The sequence below is a fragment of the Entelurus aequoreus genome, linkage group LG10, assembly GCF_033978785.1.
Source record: "Entelurus aequoreus isolate RoL-2023_Sb linkage group LG10, RoL_Eaeq_v1.1, whole genome shotgun sequence".
Classification (NCBI taxonomy): Eukaryota; Metazoa; Chordata; class Actinopteri; order Syngnathiformes; family Syngnathidae; genus Entelurus; species Entelurus aequoreus.
In genome coordinates, this window is record NC_084740.1 from 69,842,675 (window position 1) to 69,854,592 (window position 11,918).

The 11,918-nt window shown below is 34.8% G+C and overlaps 2 protein-coding genes and 1 pseudogene across 2 annotated transcripts; all 3 read right to left on the bottom strand.

The window, feature by feature from the left end:
- Positions 1 to 2,760: 2,760 nt before the first annotated feature.
- LOC133659215 (olfactory receptor 10J4-like) lies at positions 2,761 to 3,693 on the bottom strand. The gene has a single exon (XM_062061951.1). The coding sequence runs from the start codon at positions 3,691 to 3,693 to the stop codon at positions 2,761 to 2,763; it is 933 nt and encodes a 310-aa protein (XP_061917935.1).
- A 3,293-nt stretch (positions 3,694 to 6,986) lies between these two features.
- LOC133659216 (olfactory receptor 10K1-like) lies at positions 6,987 to 7,919 on the bottom strand (annotated as a pseudogene).
- A 2,736-nt stretch (positions 7,920 to 10,655) lies between these two features.
- On the bottom strand, positions 10,656 to 11,588 carry LOC133659217 (olfactory receptor 10K1-like). The gene has a single exon (XM_062061952.1). The coding sequence runs from the start codon at positions 11,586 to 11,588 to the stop codon at positions 10,656 to 10,658; it is 933 nt and encodes a 310-aa protein (XP_061917936.1).
- Positions 11,589 to 11,918: the final 330 nt, after the last annotated feature.

Consider the following 11,918-nt stretch of genomic DNA (forward strand, 5'->3'; position numbering starts at 1 on the left):
GACGGTAGTCCACCTGAGAAAACTGTGTCAAAGCAAAGAAGAGACTTACACGGAGATAACATTGATTCATGTGCAGGTAGCTGATCTTCCTCTTCCTCTCCACCATGCACAAAGTGAAGTGTTGAAGCAAGATCAGATCTTTTAAAAGACTTGTTCACCCTCCATGGATGTCATGACGTACTCCAACAAGAGTTGCTGTCATGTCAACAACCCCTTCAAGTCTTTAGGGCCTCCTGTCACTCAACATTTTTCACCTTGTTTATGCTATTTGGTGTTAAATTTACATGTTAGCACGTCACACATGTAACCACTAAGATGTAGATTGCAGGGAGCACCATGTACAATATAATGATATTTCCTTATATTTATTTTTTTCAATATTTCAATTCCATTTCCATGTAATTTTTAATTGTTTTTCATATCATGTGTAAACATATGTGATATCTCTATTGCTTGGATTTTACTCATTGAATATGCGTGGTGGTCCGTTCTCAATGGGTACTAGGCGCCATTTAGCCTTTCTCGAAGGAAAAATGCCCTATTATTGCGTTGTTTTCGGCTGTATGAACCGTTCAAATTGCGAAAAGGATAAACATTTCTTCAGAGTTCCTCGAGAGATAATCAAGAAGGGCGGAAGAGTGCAAGATTTTCCGAAACTGCGACAAGAAAAGTAGCACGTCCACAAATGCACGCTTCGTTAAAGGTTTGTTTGATATACTTTTTAACGTTTGGTGTTTCCCATTTAGGTATTATCTTGATAGTCTAAATCAGGGGTGCCCATTACGTCGATCGCGAGCTACCGGCCGATCGCGGAGGGTGTGTCAGTCGATCGCCAGCCAGGCATTAAAAAAATAGTCCTAAAAATGAGCGATCATATATCTTTACAATGACGTCACTTTCGTCACTTGATTGACATTCACGGCACCCGAGGGTCTTCTGAGGTGACGCTGGCTGCTGCCAGCTCATTATTAAGAAAAAATTGCCGACAGGAAGGCGAGAAACACTTTTTATTTCAACAGACTCTGGCGCCGTACCTGTCGTCAAATCTCCAAAGACCGACTGCACAGTTGCACAATAAAAGCTCTGCTTCATCCTGCCTGCGCTAACAAAATAAGAGTCTCAGAAAGCTAGCAAGCTACGGAGTTTGCCGCCAATGTATTTCTTGTAAAGTGTATACAAAGGAGTATGGAAGCTGGACAAATAAGATGTATTGATCTATATTGACACACATACACAATATGTATATATTGTGTTTTTTATGTTGATTTAATTTAAAAAATTTAATAAAATTAAAAAAAAAATTCTTTTTTTTTTTTTTTTTTTTTAAATTAAATCAACATAAAAAACACAATATATACATATTGTGTATGTGTGTCAATATAGATCAATACAGTCTGCAGGGATACAGTCCGTAAGCACACATGATTGTATTTCTTTATGAAAAAAAAAAAAAAAATACAAATTTAAAAAAAATCCCCCCCCCCCCCCCCCCCCCCCATTTTCAAGCGTTGACCGGTCCCCAGCTATAAAAAGGTTGGAGACCACTGAGATACAACACTAAATTCTGTCTTTTTCTATATTTTTATTTTATATCTTTATTTTATTGAAGACCTGTTTATCCTAGATCACATTGCTTACAGTTTTTTTCTGATATAGTATTGCAAATAGTAATAAATATATATCCTTTGTTTTTTTGGTCTCTTTTGTATTTTTTTGTTGAGTTTGATTATGACGGACCCCAATAAGACCAGTGATTACTTCGAAGTAACTGTAGAGGATCCATTTCAAACACAATAACATATACTTTATACAAATGTTTTATTTTATGGTTTCACCTGACACAACAATCTCTTGATTTATTTCGTTTTCCACTCAGTTTAATGATTGGAATGATATTAGGATTGTACACAATTATTTCAAAAGTAATTTATGAACTTGACATTTTTAGAAGATTTGACTGCATTTTATCTGTCTGCTCATCAAATGCACCTAAAAAAGTAAAAGCTAAATAAAACCAGGAGAAGGGGTACACAGGTCTTTGTGGCTTTTGACCTGATTCCCACACAAATGTGATGAGTAATAATGAATGTATGTAAAAAGGATAAGAAATCACAGGATTTTAATAATAATATTTACCATGACATTCAAAACAAACCATGAGATATGTTGATTTTACACAGTGAAGTCTGGCCATTTGTTTTGCAGTTATAGAAATTAATACTTCCAAGAAATACAAAAGTACATGTCATGATAGTTTATTGAGGTGCAGCAACTGTCAACAATCACAACATTTTACATTTCCTATTAATGATGTATCAATGGTAGTGTTAATGGCTTTATTTGTTTCAAACATTTCTTTAAGATATGTTATATTTACATTTGCACAATTCATCAAATGATCAAATATTACTCATTTCATTTAAGGAAAACAAAAAGAAGATAGAAGGTGTGACAATACATAGATGACTTATGGAGTGATGTAAGGGGGGAAAACATGTTAAATTATATACATGAATTTGGAATGTAGTTGATAATAATAAATAGTTCATTCAAAAGAATATATAGGATTGAATAGAAAAGCACATTTAGAAGTAATTAAAGGATATAGACCAAGCCATGAATTATTAAATGGGATACATTTAATCAGAAATCATGATTCTCAGCGTTCTTCTTCCATTTATACATTTTGTCAACACCATATGTAAATGTGAATGACTTCTTCTCAGGATTGCAAGGAGACATAAGAACGTCAATGTGTGGTCATATTCTTTTGTTCACCAGTTGACAAAACAATCTCTTGATGTGTTTAGAGATTTCCTTCATTTTCACTCCATATATGATTGGATTGAAGAGAGGATTATACACAAGTATTTGTAAAGTCATTATTAAACGCTCCGTTTTTTGAAAGTATGACTCCAGTCGAGCTAAGATGACGTCAAACAGACATAAACCAAATGTGCCGAATAAAACCATCAGGTGAGGTAAACATGTCTGTGCAGCTTTTTTCCTGACTTCCGCACAACTGTGATAAGTTATTATGAATATCTTTACGTATGTAAAAAGGATGAAAATCACAGGAACAACAACAGCAATCATCATGATAAACAAACCATAAACTGTAAGAAATAGTGATTTTACACAGTGAAGCTTGTACATTCGATTGTTACAAAAAATTCCCTCTGTTGCGAAACTACAAAGTTTTTGTTTGGAGTTCATTACAACGGTAATTACAAACTGGCATGCAGGTAGAAACCAGGCCAAAATCAAGAGGACAATAACAGTTTTTTTCCCCATGATAGTTGGATACTGCAGAGGTTTGCAGATAGACACATACCTGTCATAAGACATGGCTAACAACAGTAAGAAGTCCGAACAGCCGAAAGAATAATAAAGAAAATATTGCAACATACAAGCAGAATGAGAAATGATCTGTTTTTGAGATAAGACGTCAATTAAAAGTTTAGGGTAGAGAACAGTGCTAAACAAAACAGAGTTGAGTGACAAGGCTGCAATGAAAATGTACATAGGCTCATGAAGGTTCCTGTGGATGCAGATTAGATATATAATGGTGCAGTTAGAGCAGAGGATGAGAATATATAATGTCAACAAGATGACAAAGTACAGATATCTGTATTTGTCCATTTCTACAAAGCCACCAAGAGTTATAAATGTTCCATTGAATTCAGCATCCATGACGGTAGTCCACCTGAGAAAACTGTGTCAAAGCAAAGAAGAGACTTACACGGAGATAACATTGATTCATGTGCAGGTAGCTGATCTTCCTCTTCCTCTCCACCATGCACAAAGTGAAGTGTTGAAGCAAGATCAGATCTTTTAAAAGACTTGTTCACCCTCCATGGATGTCATGACGTACTCCAACAAGAGTTGCTGTCATGTCAACAACCCCTTCAAGTCTTTAGGGCCTCCTGTCACTCAACATTTTTCACCTTGTTTATGCTATTTGGTGTTAAATTTACATGTTAGCACATCACACATGTAACCACTAAAATGTAGATTGCAGGGAGCACCATGTACAATATAATGCTATTTCCTTATATTTATTTTTTTCAATATTTCAATTTCATTTCCATGTAATTTTTAATTGTTTTTCATATCATGTGTAAACATATGTGATATCTCTATTGCTTGGATTTTACTCATTGAATATGCGTGGTGGTCAAGCCCGGGTCCGTTCTCAATGGGTACTAGGCGCCATTTAGCCTTTCTCGAAGGCAAAATGCTCTATTATTGCGTATTTTTCGGCTGTATGAACCGTTCAAATTGCGAAAAGGATAAACATTTCTTCAGAGTTCCTCGAGAGATAATCAAGAAGGGCGGAAGAGTGCAAGATTTTCCGAAACTGCGACAAGAAAAGTAGCACGTCCACAACTGCACGCTTCGTTAAAGGTTTGTTTGATATACTTTTTAACGTTTGGTGTTTCCCATTTAGGTATTATCTTGATAGTCTAAATCAGGGGTGCCCATTACGTCGATCGCGAGCTACCGGCCGATCGCGGAGGGTGTGTCAGTCGATCGCCAGCCAGGCATTAAAGAAATAGTCCTAAAAATGAGCGATCATAAATCTTCACTATGACATCACTTTCGTCACTTGATTGACATTCACGGCACCCGAGGGTCTTCTGAGATGACGCTGGCTGCTGCCAGCTCATTATTAAGAAAAAATTGCCGACAGGAAGGCGAGAAACACTTTTTATTTCAACAGACTCTGGCGCCGTACCTGTCGTCAAATCTCCAAAGACCGACTGCACAGTTGCACAATAAAAGCTCTGCTTCATCCTGCCTGCGCTAACAAACTAAGAGTCTCAGAAAGCTGGCAAGCTACGGAGTTTCTTGTAAAGTGTATACAAAGGAGTATGGAAGCTGGATAAATAAGATGTATTGATCTATATTGACACACATACACAATATGTATATATGGTGTTTTTTATGTTGATTTAATTTAAAAAAAAAAAAAAAAAAAAAAAATTGTTTAATTTTATTTTATTTTTTTATTAAATCAACATAAAAAACACAATATATACATATTGTGTATGTGTATCAATATAGATCAATACAGTCTGCAGGGATACAGTCCGTAAGCACACATGATTGTATTTCTTTATGAAAAAATAAAATAATAATAAAAAAATAAAATAAATCCCCCCCCCCCCCCCCCCCCCCCGGTCCGTGGGACACATTTTCAAGCGTTGACCGGTCCCCAGCTACAAAAATGTTGGAGACCAATGAGATACAACACTAAATTATGTTTTTTTTACTATATTTTTATTTGTATCTTTATTTTATTGAAGACCTGTTTATCCTAGATCACATTGCTTACAGTTTTTTTATGATATAGTATTGCAAATACTAATAAATATACACTACCGTTCAAAAGTTTGGGGTCACATTGAAATGTCCTTATTTTTGAAGGAAAAGCATTGTACTTTTCAATGAAGATAACTTTAAACTAGTCTTAACTTTAAAGAAATACACTCTATACATTGCTAATGTGGTAAATGACTATTCTAGCTGCAAATGTCTGGTTTTTGGTGCAATATCTACATAGGTGTATAGAGGCCCATTTCCAGCAACTATCACTCCAGTGTTCTAATGGTACAATGTGTTTGCTCATTGGCTCAGAAGGCTAATTGATGATTAGAAAACCCTTGTGCAATCATGTTCACACATCTGAAAACAGTTTAGCTCGTTACAGAAGCTACAAAACTGACCTTCCTTTGAGCAGATTGAGTTTCTGGAGCATCACATTTGTGGGGTCAATTAAACGCTCAAAATGGCCAGAAAAAGAGAACTTTCACCTGAAACTCGACAGTCTATTCTTGTTCTTAGAAATGAAGGCTATTCCACAAAATTGTTTGGGAGACCCCAAACTTTTGAACGGTAGTATATATCCTTTGTTTTTTGGTCTCTTTTGTATTTTTTTGTTGAGTTTGCATGTGACGGACCCCAATAAGACCAGTGATTACTTTGAAGTAACTGTAGAGGATCCATTGCAAACACAATAACATATACTTTATACACATGTTTTATTTTATGGTTTCACCTGACACAACAATCTCTTGATTTATTTTGTTTTCACTCAGTTTAATTATTGGAATTATATTAGGATTGTACACAATTATTTCAAAAGTAATTTATGAACTTGACATTTTTAGAAGATTTGACTGCATTTTATCTGTCTGCTCATCAAATGCACCTAAAAAAAGTAAAAGCTGAATAAAACCAGGAGAAGGGGTACACAGGTCTTTGTGGCTTTTGACCTGATTCCCACACAAATGTGATGAGTAATAATGAATGTATGTAAAAAGGATAAGAAATCACAGGATATTAATAATAATATTTACCATGACATTCAAAACAAACCATGAGATATGTTGATTTTACACAGTGAAGTCTGGCCATTTGTTTTGCAGTTATAGAAATTAATACTTCCAAGAAATACAAAAGTACATGTCATGATAGTTTATTGAGGTGCAGCAACTGTCAACAATCACAACATTTTACATTTCCTATTAATGATGTATCAATGGTAGTGTTAATGGCTTTATTTGTTTCAAACATTTCTTTAAGATATGTTATATTTACATTTGCACAATTCATCAAATGATCAAATATTACTCATTTCATTTAAGGAAAACAAAAAGAAGATAGAAGGTGTGACAATACATAGATGACTTATGGAGTGATGTAAGGGGGGAAAACATGTTAAATTATATACATGAATTTGGAAATTAGTTGATAATAATAAATAGTTCATTCAAAAGAATATATAGGATTGAATAGAAAAGCACATTTAGAAGTAATTAAATGATATAGACCAAGCCATGAATTATTAAATGGGATACATTTAATCAGAAATCATGATTCTCAGCGTTCTTCTTCCATTTATACATTTTGTCAACACCATATGTAAATGTGAATGACTTCTTCTCAGGATTGCAAGGAGACATAAGAACGTCAATGTGTGGTCATATTCTTTTGTTCACCAGTTGACAAAACAATCTCTTGATGTGTTTAGAGATTTCCTTCATTTTCACTCCATATATGATTGGATTGAAGAGAGGATTATACACAAGTATTTGTAAAGTCATTATTAAACGCTCCGTTTTTTGAAAGTATGACTCCAGTCGAGCTAAGATGACGTCAAACAGACACAAACCAAATGTGCCGAATAAAACCATCAGGTGAGGTAAACATGTCTGTGCAGCTTTTTTCCTGACTTCCGCACAACTGTGATAAGTTATTATGAATATCTTTACGTATGTAAAAAGGATGAAAATCACAGGAACAACAACAGCAATCATCATGATAAACAAACCCTAAACTGTAAGAAATAGTGATTTTACACAGTGAAGCTTGTACATTCGATTGTTACAAAAAATTCCCTCTGTTGTGAAACTACAAAGTTTTTGTTTGGAGTTAATTACAACGGTAATTACAAACTGGCATGCAGGTAGAAACCAGGCCAAAATCAAGAGGACAGTAACAGTTATTTTCCCCATGATAGTTGGATACTGCAGAGGTTTGCAGATAGACACATACCTGTCATAAGACATGGCTAACAACAGTAAGTAGTCCGAACAGCCGAAAGAATAATAAAGAAAATATTGCAACATACAAGCAGAATGAGAAATGATCTGTTTTTGAGATAAGACGTCAATTAAAAGTTTAGGGTAGAGAACAGTGCTAAACAAAACAGAGTTGAGTGACAAGGCTGCAATGAAAATGTACATAGGCTCATGAAGGTTCCTGTGGATGCAGATTAGATATATAATAGTGCAGTTAGAGCAGAGGATGAGAATATATAATGTCAACAAGATGACAAAGTACAGATATCTGTATTTGTCCATTTCTACAAAGCCACCAAGAGTTATAAATGTTCCATTGAATTCAGCATCCATGACGGTAGTCCACCTGAGAAAACTGTGTCAAAGCAAAGAAGAGACTTACACGGAGATAACATTGATTCATGTGCAGGTAGCTGATCTTCCTCTTCCTCTCCACCATGCACAAAGTGAAGTGTTGAAGCAAGATCAGATCTTTTAAAAGACTTGTTCACCCTCCATGGATGTCATGACGTACTCCAACAAGAGTTGCTGTCATGTCAACAACCCCTTCAAGTCTTTAGGGCCTCCTGTCACTCAACATTTTTCACCTTGTTTATGCTATTTGGTCTTAAATTTACATGTTAGCACATCACACATGTAACCACTAAGATGTAGATTACAGGGAGCACCATGTACAATATAATGCTATTTCCTTATATTTATTTTTTTCAATATTTCAATTCCATTTCCATGTAATTTTTAATTGTTTTTCATATCATGTGTAAACATATGTGATATCTCTATTGCTTGGATTTTACTCATTGAATATGCGTGGTGGTCAAGCCAGGGTCCGTTCTCAATGGGTACTAGGCGCCATTTAGCCTTTCTCGAAGGAAAAATGCTCTATTATTGCGTTGTTTTCGGCTGTATGAACCGTTCAAATTGCGAAAAGGATAAACATTTCTTCAGAGTTCCTCGAGAGATAATCAAGAAGGGCGGAAGAGTGCAAGATTTTCCGAAACTGCGACAAGAAAAGTAGCACGTCCACAAATGCACGCTTTGTTAAAGGTTTGTTTGATATACTTTTTAATGTTTGGTGTTTCCCATTTAGGTATTATCTTGATAGTCTAAATCAGGGGTGCCCATTACGTCGATCGCGAGCTACCGGCCGATCGCGGAGGGTGTGCCAGTCGATCGCCAGCCAGGCATTAAAGAAATAGTCCTAAAAATGAGCGATCATAAATCTTCACTATGACATCACTTTCGTCACTTGATTGACATTCACGGCACCCGAGGGTCTTCTGAGATGACGCTGGCTGCTGCCAGCTCATTATTAAGAAAAAATTGCCGACAGGAAGGCGAGAAACACTTTTTATTTCAACAGACTCTGGCGCCGTACCTGTCGTCAAATCTCCAAAGACCGACTGCACAGTTGCACAATAAAAGCTCTGCTTCATCCTGCCTGCGCTAACAAAATAAGAGTCTCAGAAAGCTAGCAAGCTACGGAGTTTGCCGCCAATGTATTTCTTGTAAAGTGTATACAAAGGAGTATGGAAGCTGGACAAATAAGATGTATTGATCTATATTGACACACATACACAATATGTATATATTGTGTTTTTTATGTTGATTTAATTAAAAAAATTAAATACAATTTTTTTAAAAAAATTCTTTTTTTTTTTTTTTTTTTTAAATTAAATCAACATAAAAAACACAATATATACATATTGTGTATGTGTGTCAATATAGATCAATACAGTCTGCAGGGATACAGTCCGTAAGCACACATGATTGTATTTCTTTATGAAAAAAAATATATATATACAAATTTAAAAAAAATCACCCCCCCCCCCTACAAAAAGGTTGGAGACCACTGAGATACAACACTAAATTCTGTCTTTTTCTATATTTTTATTTTATATCTTTATTTTATTGAAGACCTGTTTATCCTAGATCACATTGCTTACAGTTTTTTTATGATATAGTATTGCAAATAGTAATAAATATATATCCTTTGTTTTTTTGGTCTCTTTTGTATTTTTTTGTTGAGTTTGATTATGACGGACCCCAATAAGACCAGTGATTACTTTGAAGTAACTGTAGAGGATCCATTTTAAACACAATAACATATACTTTATACAAATGTTTTATTTTATGGTTTCACCTGACACAACAATCTCTTGATTTATTTCGTTTTCCACTCAGTTTAATGATTGGAATGATATTAGGATTGTACACAATTATTTCAAAAGTAATTTATGAACTTGACATTTTTAGAAGATTTGACTGCATTTTATTTGTCTGCTCATCAAATGCACCTAAAAAAAGTAAAAGCTGAATAAAACCAGGAGAAGGGGTACACAGGTCTTTGTGGCTTTTGACCTGATTTCCACACAAATGTGATGAGTAATAATGAATGTATGTAAAAAGGATAAGAAATCACAGGATATTAATAATAATATTTATCATGACATTCAAAACAAACCATGAGATATGTTGATTTTACACAGTGAAGTCTGGCCATTTGTTTTGCAGTTATAGAAATTAATACTTCCAAGAAATACAAAAGTACATGTCATGATAGTTTATTGAGGTGCAGCAACTGTCAACAATCACAACATTTTACATTTCCTATTAATGATGTATCAATGGTAGTGTTAATGGCTTTATTTGTTTCAAACATTTCTTTAAGATATGTTATATTTACATTTGCACAATTCATCAAATGATTAAATATTACTCATTTCATTTAAGGAAAACAAAAAGAAGATAGAAGGTGTGACAATACATAGATGACTTATGGAGTGATGTAAGGGGGGAAAACATGTTAAATTATATACATGAATTTGGAAATTAGTTGATAATAATTAATAGTTCATTCAAAAGAATATATAGGATTGAATAGAAAAGCACATTTAGAAGTAATTAAATGATATAGACCAAGCCATGAATTATTAAATGGGATACATTTAATCAGAAATCATGATTCTCAGCGTTCTTCTTCCATTTCTACATTTTGTCAACACCATATGTAAATGTGAATGACTTCTTCTCAGGATTGCAAGGAGACATAAGAACGTCAATGTGTGGTCATATTCTTTTGTTCACCAGTTGACAAAACAATCTCTTGATGTGTTTAGAGATTTCCTTCATTTTCACTCCATATATGATTGGATTGAAGAGAGGATTATACACAAGTATTTGTAAAGTCATTATTAAACGCTCCGTTTTTTGAAAGTATGACTCCAGTCGAGCTAAGATGACGTCAAACAGACACAAACCAAATATGCCGAATAAAACCATCAGGTGAGGTAAACATGTCTGTGCAGCTTTTTTCCTGACTTCCGCACAACTGTGATAAGTTATTATGAATATCTTTACGTATGTAAAAAGGATGAAAATCACAGGAACAACAACAGCAATCATCATGATAAACAAACCATAAACTGTAAGAAATAGTGATTTTACACAGTGAAGCTTGTACATTCGATTGTTACAAAAAATTCCCTCTGTTGTGAAACTACAAAGTTTTTGTTTGGAGTTAATTACAACGGTAATTACAAACTGGCATGCAGGTAGAAACCAGGCCAAAATCAAGAGGACAGTAACAGTTATTTTCCCCATGATAGTTGGATACTGCAGAGGTTTGCAGATAGACACATACCTGTCATAAGACATGGCTAACAACAGTAAGTAGTCCGAACAGCCGAAAGAATAATAAAGAAAATATTGAAACATACAAGCAGAATGAGAAATGATCTGTTTTTGAGATAAGACGTCAATTAAAAGTTTAGGGTAGAGAACAGTGCTAAACAAAACAGAGTTGAGTGACAAGGCTGCAATGAAAATGTACATAGGCTCATGAAGGTTCCTGTGGATGCAGATTAGATATATAATAGTGCAGTTAGAGCAGAGGATGAGAATATATAATGTCAACAAGATGACAAAGTACAGATATCTGTATTTGTCCATTTCTACAAAGCCACCAAGAGTTATAAATGTTCCATTGAATTCAGCATCCATGACGGTAGTCCACCTGAGAAAACTGTGTCAAAGCAAAGAAGAGACTTACACGGAGATAACATTGATTCATGTGCAGGTAGCTGATCTTCCTCTTCCTCTCCACCATGCACAAAGTGAAGTGTTGAAGCAAGATCAGATCTTTTAAAAGACTTGTTCACCCTCCATGGATGTCATGACGTACTCCAACAAGAGTTGCTGTCATGTCAACAACCCCTTCAAGTCTTTAGGGCCTCCTGTCACTCAACATTTGTCACCTTGTTTATGCTATTTGGTGTTAAATTTACATGTTAGCACGTCACACATGTAACCACTAAGATGTAGATTGCAGGG

Bases quoted from the DNA above. Each gene is read 5' to 3' on its own strand.
- LOC133659215 (XM_062061951.1), bottom strand. From the start codon at position 3,693: ATGGATGCTGAATTCAATGGAACATTTATAACTCTTGGTGGCTTTGTA.
- LOC133659217 (XM_062061952.1), bottom strand. From the start codon at position 11,588: ATGGATGCTGAATTCAATGGAACATTTATAACTCTTGGTGGCTTTGTA.